The 19440-nt window shown below is 37.1% G+C and overlaps 1 protein-coding gene and 1 non-coding gene across 2 annotated transcripts in view; both read left to right on the top strand.

The window, feature by feature from the left end:
- The window catches only part of FCHSD2 (FCH and double SH3 domains 2), a 318404-nt gene that overhangs the window by 253091 nt on the left and 45873 nt on the right, over window positions 1-19440 (top strand). Inside the window, exon 11 of the mRNA XM_055320838.1 lies at window positions 8891-9007. Within this exon, the coding sequence (XP_055176813.1) occupies window positions 8891-9007 (117 nt within the window). The remainder of the gene's footprint in view (window positions 1-8890; window positions 9008-19440) is intronic.
- LOC129506843 (U6 spliceosomal RNA) lies at window positions 825-930 on the top strand. The gene has a single exon (XR_008663876.1). It is a non-coding gene; the product is annotated as a U6 spliceosomal RNA (small nuclear RNA).

Here is a 19440-nt window from a genome sequence, read left to right as displayed (position 1 = left end):
GACTCAATCCTGGGACTCCAGGATCAGGCCCTGAGCTGAAGGTGGTGCTAAACCACTGAGCCACCTGGGCTGGCCCTGATTATAGCTCTTTTTTTTTTTTTTTTTTTTTTTTGATTATAGCTCTTAAAGCAGAGTCTCTGAGAGCTACCAAAATAAAAGTATATTTATCATGTGGCTATTCCAACCAGTCATGCCCAGTCATGCCTCTAGATATGTCTAAAGAGTGTCAAGACACAAGGGTTGTTGGTGGTGTTTTTGTTTTGTTTTCATGGCATTACTGAAGGGCATGTTTTTCTCTTAGATTTACCTTTGGTATTCTAGTGTCTCCATTTTGCTTCCCTGAGAGACTATGCACACTCAACCCAATTATGAGTTCTTATATCTCTTCTAACCAAAAGTACTACTATCCAAGAATAGTCAGAATAAGTTATGATTAATAAAGAGCATTGCTTCACTCCATTCCAAGTTGTGTGAGATATTTAAAATATGTGACTTAGAGGTCCACAATCTCATATTAAAAACCTTTGGGTCAGGGATCCCTGGGTGGCGCAGCGGTTTGGCGCCTGCCTTTGGCCCAGGGCGCGATCCTGGAGACCCCGGATCGAATCCCGCGTCGGGCTCCCGGTGCATGGAGCCTGCTTCTCCCTCTGCCTGTGTCTCTGCCTCTCTCTCTCTCTCTCTCTCTCTCTCTCTCTCTCTCTCTCTGACTATCATTCATAAATAAATAAATAAATAAATAAATAAATAAATAAATAAATAAATAAATAAAATAAAATAAAAAAACCCTTTGGGTCAGATGTGTTTCAAAAATTAGAATTTTTTCAGTGCTCATTTCAGCAGCACATATACTAAACTTGGGAGAGTAAGAGAAGTTTAGTATGGCCCCTGTGTAAGGATATCATGCAGATTTGTGAAGTGTTCCATATTTTTTAAAAATAAAATCTTTAAAATAAATAAGATAACATAGATATCTTGGATTTTTAGGGGCACATGGCTGGCTCAACCAATAGAGCATGGGACTTTGGGTCTTGAGGTTGTGCATTTGAGCCCCACGTTGGTTGTAGAGATTACTTAAAAATAAAATGTCAAAATTTTTCAGATTTTAGAAGGGTGATCCATATACCATATATTGTATAACACCTTAAGCAGATATGGGAAAGGATCCCATGATCAAGCATAGTATTTTTGTAGTAAAACGTTTGAATAGTCACACTAAGTGAAATAAATAAAAATTATAAATAGCCTCTCTTTGGTTCAAGTCAGATTTTGCCACAAATGAGCTGTGGCTTAAACTTCCCTAAAATGCCAATGAATTTCAAAATTATAGGATCGTGAACCAGTATAAATATGAGTACTAGGAATTAATAACCTACAAAGATCCAGATGCTTTTTACTTGAAGAGGACTTTTTCATAACAAGTAAAAATTAGCTTTCTTGAAATAGTTAACAGTATATTAAGTTTCATAAAAATAGATTAAATATTTAACACAATAAATATATATCAATAAACTGAAAAATACAAGTAGTACAAATCCCTTGAATGAGGGTTAATAACTAGATTGTTCCTGGCATATGGCATTTACTTGACAACCCTAATATTATCTTTTTTTGAAATTGGGTTGAAATGCTAGTATTCTGCTGTTTTCATGCATAATATATGACCATCTATTTTTCTCTCAAGTGGTTATATTTTGTTAACAGACTTTAAAAATAATGACAGTGTTTCTTGTGTGAAATCAACTTTTCTATCTCTACTCACTTTGCCGTTCTGGGCATGCTCAAATACCTGTCTGAACCTTCTATGCCCTTATGTTAATTTTTTTTTGAGGGTGGGGGCCCTTATGTTAATCTTAAAGTGAACTGAAATCATATCTTGAGAGGATAACTAAGGATAAAATAGTTAAGATGACTTAAAGACTAGTATATCAAGAATAGTGGAATATTAATTTCTGTAGTGTAGTTCTTTAAAGTTATTTAGTAACCTTATGTTTGAAAAGACTATTTAATATTTAAATATATTCTGTAAAAAAATGAGAACTTCAAAAATTTAACATTGCTGGGCTCTGAAGGCCTTCTTAAACTCATATGAAACAGTTTGGCTTTTGTTTTTTAAAAACAAAATGAGGGGATCCCTGTGTGGCTCAGCGGTTTAGCGCCTGCCGTTGGCCCAGGATGTGATCCTGGAGTCCCAGGATTGAGTCCCACGTCGGGCTTCCGGCATGGAGCCTGCTTCTCCTTCCTCCTGTGTCTCTGCCTCTCTCTCTCTTTCTCTATGTCTATCATAAATAAGTAAATAAATAAATCTTAAAAATAAAATAAAATAAAAAATAAAAATAAAAACAAAATGGGGCAGCCCGGGTGGCTCAGCAGTTTACCTCCGTCTTCAGCCCAGGGTGTGATCCTGGAGACCAGGGATCGAGTCCCATGTCGGGCTCCCTGCATGGAGCCTGCTTCTCCCTCTACCTGTGTCTCTGCTCCATTCTCTCTCTCTCTCTCTCTCTCTCTCTGTGTGTGTGTGTGTGTGTGTGGCCCTCATGAATAAATAAATAAAATCTTAAAAAAAAAAGCATACATTCTCTTTAATAAATAAATAAATAAATAATAATAAATAAATAAATAAATACAAACAAAATAAAATCAAAAAATGTCTTGCCTCTAAGTAAATGCCTAGCCAAAGTTTCATTCAAAGGAAATTTATATTTTAAAATGTCTTTTTCAGTATTACTGCCTATATCAATTTTATCAATATTAGCATTAACTAAATAGAACAATTAATGAGATAGTATGGTCATAAGATAGCAAGGAATCTGAAGTCAAAGACACCTCAACGCCACCTCTAAATTCACCACTTACTGGCTTTAGGAAATACATACATCCTTTCTGTCTAGAAATCTATACCTATAAATTGAGAATCTATTAGAATTATTTTGAGAACTAAATAATGTATGTAAAGCAGTTAGTACAGAGCTGAAATATGCAACAAATGGTACCCTTTTTTTTAAATTTATTTATTTATGATAGTCACAGAGAGAGAGAGAGGCAGAGACATAGGCAGAGGGAGAAGCAGGCTCCATGCACCAGGAGCCAGACGTGGGATTCGATCCCGGGTCTCCAGGATCGCGCCCCGGGGCCAAGGGCAGGCGCCAAACCGCTGCGCCAACCAGGGATCCTAAATGGTATCCTTTAAAAAAATTAACATAGTTCTATAGTTTTCTTTTTTTTTTTTTTAAGATTTCTTTATTTATTCATTCAGAGAGAGAGAGAGGCAGAGACACAGGCAGAGGGAGAAGCAGGCCCCATGCAGGTAGCCTGACATGGGACTCGATCCGAGGTCTCCAGTATCACGCCCTGGGCTGCAGGCCGTGCTAAACTGCTGCACCACCGGGGCTGCCCTATAGTTTTCTAATTATAAAAAAGCATAAAGTAGAAAGTTTTCACCTTAACTATCACTGTTCAGATGTAACTATTGAGGGGTACTTGGGTAGCTCAGTCAGTTAAGATTCTTGGTTTCAGCTCAAATCATGATCTTATGGGTCGTGGGTTCCAGCAGTGTTGGACTCTGCATTCAGCCAGAAGTCTACTTGAAGATTCTCTCCCTCTTCCCCTCATATGTGCGTGCACACATGCTCTCTAAAATAAATAAATAAATCTTTAAAAAAAGAAACCTGCATGCACACACACAAAGGTAATCACTGATAATATTTTGATCAATAGCCTCCCAAACCTCTCTCTGCAGGAACATATTTATGTCAATGTGGATATACAACTTTATGTAAATGGATTTCTACAGACTTGAATTTAAACATTTTTTTCTCATTATGTCAAGGATATCTAACATTTGCAACATCTACAGTCCCTCACCATCTCGGAAGTTTGACACCCATCTACCCTACTTTACCCATCAAGTAGTTTTTTTTTTTTTTTTCCATCAAGTAGTTTTTATCAGCACTTCCTAGAATTGTCTTCTGTCATGAATTTAAAATTCCAAGCATATTAAAATTATGTTTTAAGAATTTATTTTATTTTTATAGAGGCTCTTCTACTCTTGGGTTAGGGTAGAATTTCAGATGATGCTAAGAAAAAATTGGAGCTCAGAGCAGTAGCAGTAGAAAAGCATAATTTCTGGATCTCTTTTTTTTTTTAAGATTTTATTTATTTATTCATGATAGATACAGAGAGAGAGGCAGAGACACAGACAGAGGGAGAAGCAGACTCCATGCAGGTAGCCTGACGTGGGACTCGATCCTGGGTTCTCCAGGATCATGCTCTGGGCTGAAGCTGGCACTAAACCGCTGGGCCACCCGGGCTGACCTTTTTTTTTTTTTTTTTTTTTTTTATTTATTCATGAGAGACACAGAGAGAGAGAGGCAGAGACATTTGCAGAGGGAGAAGTAGGCTCCATGCAGGAAAATCGATGTGGGACTTGATCCTGGGACTCTAGGATCACACCCTGAGCCAAAGGCAGATGCTCAACCACTGAGCCACCCAGGCATCCCAGTTTCTGGATCTCTTATGCAGAGAAACACAGTGTTCCTGTTGCTTATAGATAAGGCATTAGTCAGTCTGTTATCTTAAAATTAATTGCAGCAGTAGTAAGAATCATATTTCATCTCATCTTCAAATGTCCTAGTTTTCACGTGAAGAAGCTGAGGCCTAGAGGATATGAAGTAGGTGAAGTATGTTAGCCAGAATGACATTTAAAAAATAAACATACTTCAGATTTCAGTGACTACTTTTTAAGGAAAGAATAAATTTCATAAAATTATAAAAATCCCTTAATTTAGAGATTTTTTTAAAAAGTCCTTCCTCAGTCATCCATTTTGAATGGGTTTTGTGGGGGTATTTAAGCAAGAAAAAGGAAACCTTTTATTGTAGAAGTAGGAGAGGGATCTCAACCCTAAAGTCCACTTCAAGAACCTGTATTAAAATGCATGACACAATAAATTAATTCTCTTTCTCCTCTGTTCACACTGTTCTTCCCTACAAAAATAATCTTTCCTTTATCAGTTAGAAACTAATTCTAATGCATTCTAATGCAGTATATTTATTTCTGGTCACCTCTGCAAACGCCTTTACAATAATCTGGTGGCCTACTCCTCACTTTAGAATGATGAGGGTATTAGGTTTTATTTGACCAAACTTTATTGAGGGTTCACATCCTCAAATTGCCTAAAGATAAACAGGAACCATGCCAGCAGTCACAGTATAATGCAATATTAGCCTCTTAGTAGTCACTCAGTAAATGTCTAACAAATGAATAAATTAATACAATGTAAATATGTCAACGAAGAAGCCCCCTGAGTCTGCGAAATCAGGGAAGATTTCACATAGTGCTTGAACTGAGATTTGAAGAACAATAAAAAAAAAAAAATAAGGAAGTTGTTTTACCCAGAGGGAACAGCATAGGTTTGTGTTTAGATTTACATTATTTTCCAGGAAAAGACCCATCTGCTTCTGTAATGTTTTTTTACTAAAACTTGTATGATTTCTAAAATCTGATGTTTCCAAAGATCTCAAGAATAACATTTAGTTGACCTAAATTATCGAATACCCAAGCTGACAAATAAATTAGAAACTACCTATCCTATACTTAAAAGTTGATAGGAGAACAGCCCGGGTGGCTCAGCGGTTTAGCACCGCCTTCAGCCCAGCGTGTGATCCTGAAGACCCAAGATTGAGTCCCACATCAGGTTCCCTGCTTCTCCCTCTGCCTGTGTCCCTGCCTCTCCCTCTCTGTGTGTCTCTCATGAATAAATAAATAAAATCATAAAATAAATAAATAAATAAATAAATAAATAAATAAATAAATAAATAAATTTTGATAGGAAGGGGACACCTAGGTAGCTCAGCGGTTGAGCATCTGCCTTTGGCTCAGGGCATGATCCCGGCGATTCCATCAGGCTCCCTGCATCGAGCCTGCTTCTTCTCCCTCTGCCTAGGTCTCTGACTTTCTGTGTGTCTCTCATGAATAAATAAGTAAAATCTTAAAAAAAAAAAAAAAGTTGATAGAAAAGTTCTTTTATAGCATTTCTCTTCAGTTTGTAATTTATTTGAATTATTTTTGTGCGACTATTATTCTGAAAATTGCGATGTTATTATGTATGTCTCTTAAAAAGAAATACAATAAGAACTTTTTCAGAGTTAGGCCACAGTGCTTTTTGATACGTAATTTAAAAATTCTCATATTCTGCTTCAGGCAGATAACAATGTGCTTTAAATTTTTGTGCTTAATAGCTTAAATATGTAATTATTCTTTTTATGTTCCAAATACATTTTTAAGAGGTAAAGGAAAAATGTTTAAAGAGTGAACTAAAGATTAAATTAGCTAACATTTAAAAAAGAAGCAGTCACTAGCAGTTCCTTTGGTAGAATCAACCACTGCTAACATCACCATCTGATCTACACTAGATTCTGATTTATATCAATATTGGATGGTAGAGGCAGCATTAGAACATTTTTCTGTATATTGTTTTAACATCTGGGCTGTGTTTGCCTTGTATGAAATTCTCATTTGTTTAGACCTGAGTTATAGGTATCTTTCACATGCCTTTCCGTGGCTTGCGGAATTTAGAATTCATGAAAAAAAATTAACTTAAATTTGAATCACAAAATCGTATCTCCCAATCAGTGGCATTTGTTGTCCGTCCTGATCATTGGACACTCCTGTCTGAAAAATAGTAAAACCCCGAAGACAAAGGAAAAAATGCCCTATCTTTCCTTGCCCAGCTCTTAAGCAAGGAAATACTTAGTAAAAAGAGATTATGTGTGGGCAAGTAGGGCTGTGGCCTATCTGCAGCCTGGTACACATTTAAACCCATTTACCTATTCCTAAAATGTTGCTCAGTGATAAAAATCATATTTCTCCATCAATTGTCTCCTTTCTCATCTATTCTATTCCCTATAAGTGCATTCTGTTTGAGATCTGCCTTGATCTTTTAGCATATCTTCAATCTTGTTTCTGATTCATTCTTTGGGCTAGCAAGACCCTAGGAATTATTTGGAATTTTTATTAATAACAAGATTTTGTTTCAAGTAATTTTCAACTGTTTAGCATTAGCAATTACCAGTTACTGGATACTTAATTATATAGGAGAAGGTTTATAAAAGAATGTTTATTATATGAGCACATTTTATTTTAATAACCCCCTATGAGACAGGCATTTTCACTAGTTTTCAGATGTAACTAAGACTTCGATTAATAACATTCCCAAGATCATATAAAGCTAATAAAGAACATAGGATTAAAACTAAGTCTATCTGACTTAAAAACCTATGCCTGGGCTCCTCAGAATACATATTTCTGGCATTCCATTTATACATTAGATTTCTCTGGCTAATGTAGATTGCATTTGTAATCTGCATCCAGGGTTTAACGTTTTTAATCCTAACTTCTGAGAATGAATTAAAATTCAAATGCCTAGATCCTTTTACAAAGTAAAATGTAATAATAAAGATGGTTCCCAGATTCTTAATACCCCAAAGAATGAATCAGAATAATAAAATGTAATTGTGAAGTTGGTTAGATTAAAAAAAATTTTTTGTTCTATTTCAATACATTTATCATTGTACAGTCTAGCTTTAGCTGAAATGTCTGCATAGAGTAAAAGTTTTTGAAAGTTGCCTATAATCCCCTCAACAGAAATACTTATTAATCCAGCTAGTCAAATTCTACTTACTCCCCCAATTTGAGCTATGTCGCCTTGCAAAAGTCAGTTTTCTGAAATCTTTCCACTGTAAAATTTTGCTTCTTTTTTGTATTAAAATCTTCTTGGGATAATTCATAATTAAGAAATTGTTTGCTTTCCCAATTATTCATGGGTTTCTTCATTTTCATGGATTCTTAGGAGTTTAGAGAAAATTAAAATAGTTTAGTGGTTAAGAGCTCTGATTCTGGAATCAGACTTGTATAATCAAAGTTGAATGGGATCCCTGGGTGGCGCAGTGGTTTGGCGCCTGTCTTTGGCCCGGGGCACGATCCTGGAGACCCGGGATCGAATCCCATGTCAGGCTCCCGGTGCATGGAGCCTGCTTCTCCCTCTGCCTGTGTCTCTGCCTCTCTCTCTCTCTCTCTGTGACTGTCATAAATAAAAAAAAAAATCAAAGTTGAAGATTTAATAGCTGGTAGACACTAGAAATTTTATGTAACCTCTCTGAGCTTCAGTTTCCTTTTCTATAAGATGGATGTATGACTCATCTTGTAAGGTTGTAATAAAAGTTATATGAAGCACTTTTCATAATACTTTATACAGTAGGGACTATTACTATCATTAATTTAGATTTTGCAGTTTGGTCTTTGTGAAACATAATAATAGTATTTTGGACTAGATGAAACCCTTACTGATATAGCACTCCTCTCTTTCATACGACATTAAAGTCCAGAGGAAGGGCAAAAATTAGTTTGAGGGATTTGGGTTAATTGGTAATGGACCTGAAACTAAATTAAACCCAGTGTCTTTGGGGACAGAGGTTGTGTTGCTATTTCTATATTGTTTTGTTCTTTTCATTTCTATCCATTGATTGTTTTTTAAAATTCTATTGTAACTATTGAATTGTTTCCACTTTACCTATGCAACTATTTTAGTGTTGTAGTAGGTGGCATGAATACTTTTTTGTCTTTGCGTAGCTAGCTTTCTTCACACCCAAAATAGATCAGTCCACAGTATTAAAGATGAAGCTCTAATATTAAGGAGTGTAAGATGAAAAAACCTGTGGTCATTTATGGTTTCGTACTGTCCTGCTAATGTTCTGACATGAGATATTGCTTCCCACAGTAGTGGAGCATGGCTTGTTTTGAGTGCTGATTAAGTGAAGGCTCTCTGGTCCACCTACAAACAGTAGTGATTTCAGGAGGCACAATAATGTTTTGGCTCTGTTTTCTCTTATGTTGTAGAGCCGACAATTAGAATCAGAAACTGGAACCACAGAGGAGCACAGTCTAAACAAGGAGGCTCGAAAATGGGCCACACGTGTGGCACGTGAGCACAAAAACATCGTTCACCAACAACGGGTAAGTGTAATAGAGTCTTTGGTTACATTTAGCATAAGCCAAATGTCAAACCAATTTGAGTTGAGTTTTATTAATGTGAAAAATATCTTATATTTTTTTTTCTGTTGTTTCAACAACTCAGCAGTATGCTCTCAGCTATCTACTTAGCTTAGAAATTCCTTAAGCCCTTCAAGAAGCAATACAGTAATTTATCCATTTGTCATAGAATTTTCTAAGAAAGGTTAGTGATAGTGTGTTACTATCTTTCAGGTAGTAAAAGAGACATGTGATATTGAATTAGGCATTTAATGCCCTAGACAAATTTTTTGAAGATTTAATTGTAGATTCCATGAAAACGTATCTTCAAGGGGTACCTGGTTGGCACAGTCCATAGAGCATGCGACTCCTGATCTCAGGGTCGTGAGACAAGGCCCACGTTGAGCATAGAGTCTACTTAACTAACTAACTAAGTAAATAAATAAATAAATAATCAATTAAAATTACAAAATTAAAATTAAGCACCAAAAAAATGTATCTTTAAGACTCAACTTTAAGCACAAAGAAATTACTTTAGTTATAGTAAAATTTTTCTGATTTACATTTAGTTATAACTTTTTCTTGACCTGCACATCCAACTTATTAAAAGAATTCATATTTAATGTTTATATTTCCTAATCTCACACTTATTTTTTAGCCTATAATTGGACTTTTCCTACTTTCCCTTCCTTCGTACTTCATATAGACTGCACTTGGCAAAATCACTAGTGATCTCTATGCTGCTAAATCCAAAATGGACATTTTTATTTCTCAAAACCTGTTGGCAGTTTCATCATAATCGACAACTGCCTTTGTGTTGAAACACTGTCTTCTCTAGTTATCCATGACTTAACATTGTCCTGGTTTTCCTTCTGCCTCTCTGGCCATTCCTGTATTTTTTTTATAGATCTTCTTTCTCCACCTCCTAGGTAAAGATTTAAATTCCTCAGAGTTCTATATTAGGCTATCTTATTTATTCTCATTATAGGCAGTCGAAACCAGTACCATGATTCCACTTACCAACAAATCATAAATTAATATCTCCAACATCGAACCTTTCTTCTGTGTATACATGTATCCTCTTGCCTGCTTTGACTTCTTTTTACTGTTTCATGGCATCCTGAGTTCAGTGTTCCACTAATCTAATGCACAAAACAGAATACCTCAAACTTAATGTCACAAAAAAGAGCATTTTTTAAAAAAGATTTTATTTGACAGAGAGGAGAGAGCACAAGTAGGCAGAGGGAGAGAAAGAAGCAGGCTCCCAGCTGAGCAGAGAGACCAACATAGGACTCTATCCTAGGACCCTGAGATCATGAGCTAAGCCAAAAACAGACATTTAACCAGCTGAGCTACCCAAGTGCTCCAAAAAAGAGCATTTTAATTGTCTCTTAGCACTCTGGCGATTGTATAGACTTGGCTTGCCGCTTCTGTCTCTCTGTGGTCCCTATATGGTCTCTCCAACACAGTGGCTTCAGCTTAGCTATACTTCTTACCTGGTAGCAAAGGGCTCCAAAAGTGTGAGTCCCAAGAATGAGCCAAGTAGGAGCTATGTTACCTTTTCTGGCCTAGCCTCAGAAATAACATGATATTATTACCTGAGTCATATTTTTGTTAACTGAAGCAATCACAAAGTCCTATTGTCCTATTGTTCAAGGAGCGAGAACATAAACTCTACTTCTTGGTAGAGAAATAGGAAGGTTCTAGAAGAACATGTGGAATGGGAAATATTGTAGTAACTTTTTTAAAAACACAGTCTTCCACAGTCTACCTTCTAGTTGTTAACAGTTTACATCCCTCTTGTGTGCAAAATAAAACTCCCCTCTTTACTCCAAATCCCCCAAAGCCTGGTGTCAGACTCTAATATAAATTTCAGAATCTGATCTTCTAAATGAGATTCATGGACATATAAGGCTTCTTGAGTATAGTTCCTCTAATACAGTTTATCTCAAAGAATTAGTGAAGTAGGAGAGACAAGTTATCTACTATATATCCAATAAATAGTGATTAATTACTGCAGCTTTATACTTCAAAGTGTAAAACACATAGAGACTTTGTTCTATTAAAATGCTTTACTATACTTGAAAGTAAATGTTCAGATATTTAAATAAATCTGTTTCCTCTTACTGTTGTCTTTCTGCTGGGAGATAGATACAAGCAGATTGCAACAACTTTCCCATTTCTTAATAGTATGACCTGTGATAAGCTTTAATCTAGTGAGGTATAATTTAAGCAATAAAATTAAGGGTTTTTTTTTAATTTTTTAAACTTTTTTTTAAGATTTTATTTATTTATTCATGAGAGGCAGAGAGAGAGAGAGAGAGAGGCAGAGAGAGAAGCAGGCTCCATGCAGGGAGCCTGACGTGGGACTCGATCCCAGGTCTCCAGGATCACGTCCTGGACTGAAGGTGGCGCTAAACCACTGAGCCACCTGGGCTGCCCACGGGTTTTTTAATACTAAAACCAATTCTGCTTTTGGCCATGATAAATTACCAGGGATCACACTTATCCTCCTGCATCAACAACTCTAAAACTAGTCTAAGTGTATGAAACAAATGTTTTCAGATATTGTACAACAGACAATAACAGAAGTGTGAAACCTGAGAAGAAAGGAGGAAAAAATCCATAAAATTAGTAGCCATATGACCTCCCAGGTTTTCTACCTAAAGGTACTTTCTATATTGCAGTACAGGGAGTGAGAACTGAAGCAGGGAACCACAGACTCACTGAGTTGAGATGACAGAGATCGAAGTTCAGAGTAGCTGAAGTGGCATGAATTTCAGGGTACAGTACCAAACAGTATGGAGATATATAGAGAGAATTCCAAAAATCGACATAGCGCCCCCCCCTTCATTCTGTGCTGCATACTAAAGCACACATGCATATGATGAAATTCCACAATATGGGGTAGAGAATGACAGAGGATATAAGCTGAAGGATTCCCAGAGGCTACATAGGGCCAGGACAGGTTTAAGTTGTGATTAGCAAAGATTGAGACTATTCATGGATCACTTGGGGCATTCAGGAGACTGCAGAAGGATCATACAATGGTTCCAGGGCTGTATTAATCTTGGAATAAGGCTACATTAGAACTAACCTAACAGCGGTTTAAAACAAGCTTCAAGAAGATCAAGCTAGGGGCGCCTGGGTGGATCAGTTGTTTTAAGTGTCTGCCTTTGGCTCAGATCATGATCTCAGGGTCTTCAGATCAAGCTCTGTATCAGGCTCCCTGCTCTGCAGAGTCTACTTCTCCCTCTTCTTCTGCCCTTTTCCCTGCTCCTGCTCACACACATACTCTCTCTCTCTCTCTCTCAAAATAAATGAAATCTTTAAACAAAACAAAAGATCAGGCTAATCCACAGGTACCTTATTTGCCCTCCAAGGTAAAAAACAAAAAAATCTACTCTTCAAAGGAAGAAAACAAAATCCTGTAGTCAGTAACAGTATTCATGGGGCACCTGGGTGACTCAGCCAGTTCAGCATCCAACTCTTGATTTTGGCTCAGTCATGCTGTCAGGGTTGTGAGATCAAGCCCACATCAGGCTGCATTCTGGGCATGGGTCTGTTTAAGATTCTCTCTCCTTGTCCCTTTGCTCCTGCCCCTCAAAAAAAAATTACATTAAAAAAACATACTATTCACAATGTCAAGAATCAGATATACTAAATATTAAAAGAAGCAAGGAATATAACCCATGACCAGAGGAGAAAATCAAAGCAGACCCATAAATGTCAAATAAGGATTTTAGAACAGTAAATAAGTTAAGGATTTAAAAGAAAACGAACATGAACATATTGAAGAAAGGAAAGGAAAATATACCCCCCCCAAAAAACCACAAATGGAACTTTTAGAGCTGAAAATACAATATTTGAAATGAAAAATTCATTAGATTGGATGGCACCAAAAAAAGAACAATGAGCTTTAAAAGTATATATAGCAATAGTAACTGTCCAAACTGAAACACAGAGAAATAAAAGACTTTTTGAAAATGAATGGAGCATCATTAATCCTTGTGGGATAATATGTGATCTAACATTTTGGGAGTTAGAGATTTATTTGGAGACAGAGAGAATAAAGAGTAAGAAAAATATTTGAAAAAAAGTATAACTAAAACTGTCCCAAGTTTATTTTTTTAATATTTTATTTATTTATTCATGAGAGACAGAGAGAGAGAGAGAGAGAGAGGCAGAGACACAAGCAGAGGGAGAAGCAGGCTCCATGCAGGGAGCTTGATGTGGGACTCAATCCTGAGACTCCAGGATCACACCCTGGGCCGAAGGCAGGCACTAAACCACTGAGCCAGGGAACCCCTGTCCCAAGTTTAACAAAAAACTGTAAACCTAAAAATCCAAGGAGCCCAACAAATTCCAGGAAGGTAAAACACAAAGATCACACCAAAGCCTTTCTTTTTTTTTTTTTTAATTTTTATTTATTTATGATAGTCAGAGAGATAGAGAGAGAGAGAGGCAGAGACATAGGCAGAGGAAGAAGCAGGCTCCATGCACCGGGAGCCTGACGTGGGATTCCATCCCGGGTCTCCAGGACGCGCCCTGGGCCAAAAGGCAGGCGCCAAACCGCTGCGCCACCCAGGGATCCCACCAAAGCCTTTCATAATCAATTTGTTAAAAAGCAGGGATACTCAATGATACGAGAATCAAAATATTTCCTTTAGGATCAAAAACAAGGCAAGGATGCCCCCTTTTGCCATTTCTGTTCATTATAATACTAGAAGTCCTAGCCACAGCCATTAGGTGTAAGAAAAATTAAAAGGCATCCAGATTGAAAAGAAAGAAGTTAAAATTATCTCTGTTCACAAATGAAACGATCTTATACATACACACACACCTATTAGAGCTAGTAAGCAAATTCAGCAAAGTTGCAGAATACAAAATTAACACACAAAAATCAGTTGCATTTAATACACTAACAATGTACAATCAAAAAAGGAAATTAAGAAAACAGATCCAAAAAGAATCGAAAGAAAAAAAAAAGAATCAAAAAAATAATCAAAAAGAATAAAATACCTAGGAATGAACTTAACCAAAGAGGCAAGTGACTTGTACCCTAAAAACTATAAGATATTGATGAAAGGAATTAAATAAGATAAAAATAAATGGAAAGACACCCTGTGTTTATGAAATGGAAGATAATATTAAGATGACAATACCACCCAAAATGATAAACAGATTCAGTGCAATCCCTACCAAAATCCCAACAGTATTTTTTTGTAGAACTAGAAAACCGATCCTAAAATTCATATGGAATCTTATGGAAGCCAGGCTGGTCAAAACAGTCTTGAAAAAGTACAAAGTTGAAGGACTCATACTTCCTGACTTTAAAACTTATTACAAAGCTATAGTATTCAAAACATTGTAGTATTGTCATGACAAACAAACAGACCAATGGAATAGAAGTTTCAATATTTTTTTTATTTTTTAACATGAAGAACTGAAGGGTTTTTTTTTTTTATTTTAATTCCAGTATAGTTAACATACAATGTTAAATTAGTTTCAGGAGCACTGAGTAGTGCTCATCATGATAAGTGTACCCTTAATCCTCATCATTTATTTCACCCATCTTCCCCTCTGTCTTTCCTCTGGAAACCATATTTAAAAGTCTGTGTTTTGGTTTATCTCTTTTTCTCTTTGTTCATTTATAGCAGTAGCAATATTTTAAAAATACTGGTTATCTCAATTTATTGAGTGCAATGCAAGTCAAACACCCAGCAGGAGTTTTTATAGAAATTGACAAAATGCTTCTAAAACATACAGGAAATAAAAATGATCTAAAATAGCTAAAGCAGGGATCCCTGGGTGGCGCAGCGGTTTGGCGCCTGCCTTTGGCTCAGGGTGCGATCCTGGAGACTTGGGATCGAATCCCACATCGGGCTCCCGGTGCATGGAGCCTGCTTCTCCCTCTGCCTATGTCTCTGCCTCTCTCCCCCCGCCTCCTCTGTGTGTGTGTGTGTGTGACTATTGTAAATTAAAAAAAATTTTTTTAATTAAAAAAATAAAATAGCTAAAGCAGTTTTGAAAAATAATAAAATTGGAGGGCCAGGGTACCTGGATGTCTCAGTTAGTTAAGCATCAGGCTCTGCACTGAGCATGGAGCCTGCTTGGGATTCTCTCTCTCCCTCTCCCTTGGCCACCCCTGCCTGCATGCACATACTCAAAAGCACTCTCCTCCCCCTCACCCTGAAAATAATAAATAAGTAAATCTTTTTTTTTTTTAAAGGGCTGGAGGACTAGGGCACCTGGGTGACCCACTCAGTTAAGCATCTGCCTTCAGCTCAGCTCATAATCCCAGGGTCCTGGCTCCCTGCTCAGTGGAGAAGTCTGCTTATCCCTCTCCTTCTGCCCCTCCGATGTCCTGCTCGTGTTCACTCTCCTATTCTCTCTCAAATAAATAAAATCTTAAAAAATATCGGAGGGCTTACTCTATCTCAAAACAAAACTACAGAAATCAAGATGCTGTAGTATTGGTGTAAAAACAGACTTAGAGGGGAGGGGGCAAGATGGCGAAAGAGTAGGGTCCCCAAATCACCTGTCCCCACCAAATACCTAGATAACTTTGAAATCATCCTGAAAACCTAAAAATTCGGTCTGAGATTTAAAGAGAGAACAGCTGGAATGCTACAGTGAGAAGAGTTCACGCTTCACTCAAGTACAACTTGTTTTTGGCTACTCTGCACTGAGCAAAATGACTAGAAGGAAAAGTACACCTCAAAAGAAAGACTCAGAAACAGTCCTCTCTCCCACAGAGTTACAAAATTTGGATTACAATTCAATGTCAGAAAGCCAATTCAGAAGCACTATTATAAAGCTACTCGTGGCTCTAGAAAAAAGCATAAAGGACTCAAGAGACTTCATGACTGCAGAATTTAGATCTAATCAGGCAGAAATTAAAAATCAATTGAATGAGATGCAATCCAAACTAGAAGTCCTAACGACGAGGGTTAATGAGGTAGAAGAACGAGTGAGTGACATAGAAGACAAATTGATGGCAAGGAAGGAAACTGAGGAAAAAAGAGAAAATTAAAAGATCATGAGGATAGGTTAAGGGAAATAAATGACAGCCTCAGAAGGAAAAATCTATGTTTAATTGGGGTTCCTGAGGGCACCGAAAGGAACAGAGGTCCAGAATATGTATTTGAACAAATAATAGCTGAGAACTTTCCTAACTTGAGAAGGGAAACAGGCATTCAGATCCAGGAGATAGAGAGATCCCCCCCTAAAATCAATAAAAACCGCTGAACACCTCGACATTTAATAGTGAAACTTGCAAATTCCAAAGATAAAGAGAAGATCCTTAAAGCAGCAAAAGACAAAAAAATCTCTAACTTTTATCGGGAGAAATATTAGATTAATAGCAGACCTCTCATTAGAGACCTGGCAGGCCAGAAAGGGCTGGCAGGATATATTCAGGGTCCTAAATGAGAAGAACCTGCAGCCAAGAGTACTTTATCCAGCAAGGCTCTCATTCAGAATAGAAGGAGAGATAAAGAGCTTCCAAGATAGGCAGAAACTGAAAGAATATGTGACCATCAAGCCAGCTCTGCAAGAAATACTAAGAGGGGATTCTGTAATAGAAAGAGGAAGTCCAAGGGGACAATCCACAAAAACAGGGACTGAATAGGTATCATGATGACACTAAACTCATATCTGTCAATAGTAACTCTGAACGTGAATGGGCTTAACGACCCCATCAAAAGGCGCAGGGTTTCAGACTGGATAAAAAAGCAAGACCCATCTATTTGCTGTCTACAAGAGACTCATTTTAGACATAAGGACACCTCCAGCCTGAATATAAAAGGTTGGAGAACCATTTACCATTCAAGTGTCCTCAAAAGAAAACAGGGGTAGCCATCCTTATATCAGATAAATTAAAGTTTATCCCAAAGACTGTAGTAAGAGATGAAGAGGGACACTTATCTTACTTAGAGGATCTATCCAACAAGAGGACCTACAATCATGAATATTTATGCCCTGAATGTGGGAGCTGCCATGTATATCAATTAATAACCAAAGTTAAGACATACTTAGATAATAATACACTTATACTTGGTGACTTGAATGTAGCGCTTTCTACAATCAACAGATCTTCTAAGTACAACATCTCCAAAGAAACAAGAGCTTTAAATGATACACTGGACCAGATGGATTTCACAGATATTTACAGAACTTTACATCCAAACGCAGCTGAATATACATTCTTCTCAAGTGCACATGGAACTTTCTCCAGAATAGACCACATACTGGGTCACAAATCAGGTCCTCACCAATACCAAAAGATTGGGATCGTCCCCTGCATATTTCCAGACCATAATGCTTTGAAATTAGAACTAAATCACAAGAAGAAGTTTGGAAGGATTTCAAACACGTGTAGGTTAAGGACCATCCCGCTAAAAGATGAAAGGGTCAACCAGGAAATTAGAGAAGAATTAAAAAGATTCATGGAAACTAATGAGAATGAAGACACAACCATTCAAAATCTTTGGGATACAGCAAACGCAGTCCTGAGGGGGAAATACATTGCAGTACAAGCATCCATCCAAAAACTGGGAAGAACTCAAATACAAAAGCTAACCTTGCACCTAAAGGAGCTGGAGAAAAAAAAACAGCAAATAGATCCTACACCCAGCAGAAGAAGAGAGTTAATAAGGATTCAAGCAGAACTCAATGAAATAGAGACCAGAAGAACTGTGGAACAGATTAACAAAACCAGGAGTTGGTTTTTTGAAAGAATTAATAAGATAGATAAACCATTAGCCAGCCTTATTAAAAAGAGAGAAAAAACTCAAATTAATAAAATCATGAATGAAAAAGGAGAGATCACCACCAACACCAAGGAAATACAAACGATTTAAAAAACATATTATGAGCAGCTATACGCCAATAAATTAGGCAATCTAGAAGAAATGGTTGCATTTCTGGAAAACCACAAACTACCAAAACTGGAACAGGAAGAAATAGAAAACCTGGACAGGCCAATAACCAGGAAGGAAATTGAAGCAGTCATCAAAAACCTATCAAGAGACAAAAGTCCAGGCCCAGATGGCTTCCCATGGGGATTCTATCAAACGTTTGTTTAAAGAAGAAACCATACCTATTCTACTAAAGCTGTTCGTAAGATAGAAAGAGATGGAATGCTTCCAAACTCGTTCTATGAGGCCAGCATCACCTTAATTCCAAAACCAAAGACCCCACCAAAAAGGAGAATTATAGACCAATATCCCTGATGAACACAGATGCAAAAATTCTCAACAAGATACTAGCCAATAGGATCCAACAATACATTAAGAAGATGATTCACCATGACCAAGTGGGATTTATCCCCAGGATGCAAAGCGGGTTCAACACTCGTAAAGCAGTCAATGTATTGATCATATCAGCAAGAGAAAAAACAAGAACCATATGATCCTCTCAATAGATGCAGAGAAAGCATTTGACAAAATACAGCATCCATTCCTGATCAAAACCCTTCAGAGTGTAGGGATAGAGCGAACATTCCTTAGCATCTTAAAAGCCATCTACGAAAAGCCCACAGCAAATATCCTTCTCAATGGGGAAGCACTGGGAGCCTTTCCCCTAAGATCAGGAACAAAACAGGGATGTCCACACTCACCACTGCTATTCAACATAGTACTAGAAGTCCTAGCCTCAGCAATCAGACAACAAAAAGAAATAAAAGGCATTCAAATTGGCAAAGAAGTCAAACTCTCCCTCTTTGCTGATGACATGATACTCTACTTAGAAAACCCAAAAGACTCCACCCAAGATTGCTAGAACTCATACAGCAATTTGGTAGCGTGGCAGGATACAAAATCAATGCCCAGAAGTCAGTGGCATTTCTATACACTAACAATGAGACTGAAGAAAGAGAAATCACAGAGTCAATCCCATTTACAATTGAACCCAAAAGCATAAGATACCTAGGAATAAACCTAACCAAAGAGGTAAAGGATCTATAACCTAAAAACTACAGAACACTTCTGAAAGAAATTGAGGAAGACACAAAGAGATGGAAAAATATTCCATGCTTATGGATTGGAAAAATTAATATTGTGCCCAAAAGCATAAGATACCTAGGAATAAACCTAACCAAAGAGGTAAAGGATCTATACCTTAAAAACTACAGAACACTTCTGAAAGAAATTGAGGAAGACACAAAAAGATGGAAAAATATTCCATGCTCATGGATTGGAAAAATTAATATTGTGAAAATGTCAATGCCACCCAGGGCAATTTACACATTTAATGCAGTCCCTATCAAAATACCATGGACTTTCTTCAGAGAGTTGGAACAAATCATCTTAAGATTTGTGGGGAAACAGAAAAGACCCCGAATAGCCAGGGGAATTTTAAAAAAGAAAACCATAGCTGGGGGCATCACAATGCCAGATTTTAGATTGTACTAAAAA

Source organism: Nyctereutes procyonoides, unplaced genomic scaffold (assembly GCF_905146905.1).
Source record: "Nyctereutes procyonoides isolate TBG_1078 unplaced genomic scaffold, NYPRO_anot_genome, whole genome shotgun sequence".
Lineage (NCBI taxonomy): Eukaryota > Metazoa > Chordata > Mammalia > Carnivora > Canidae > Nyctereutes > Nyctereutes procyonoides.
The sequence above is the reverse complement of the archived record's forward strand: the minus strand, read 5'-3'. Positions and strand labels throughout refer to the sequence as shown.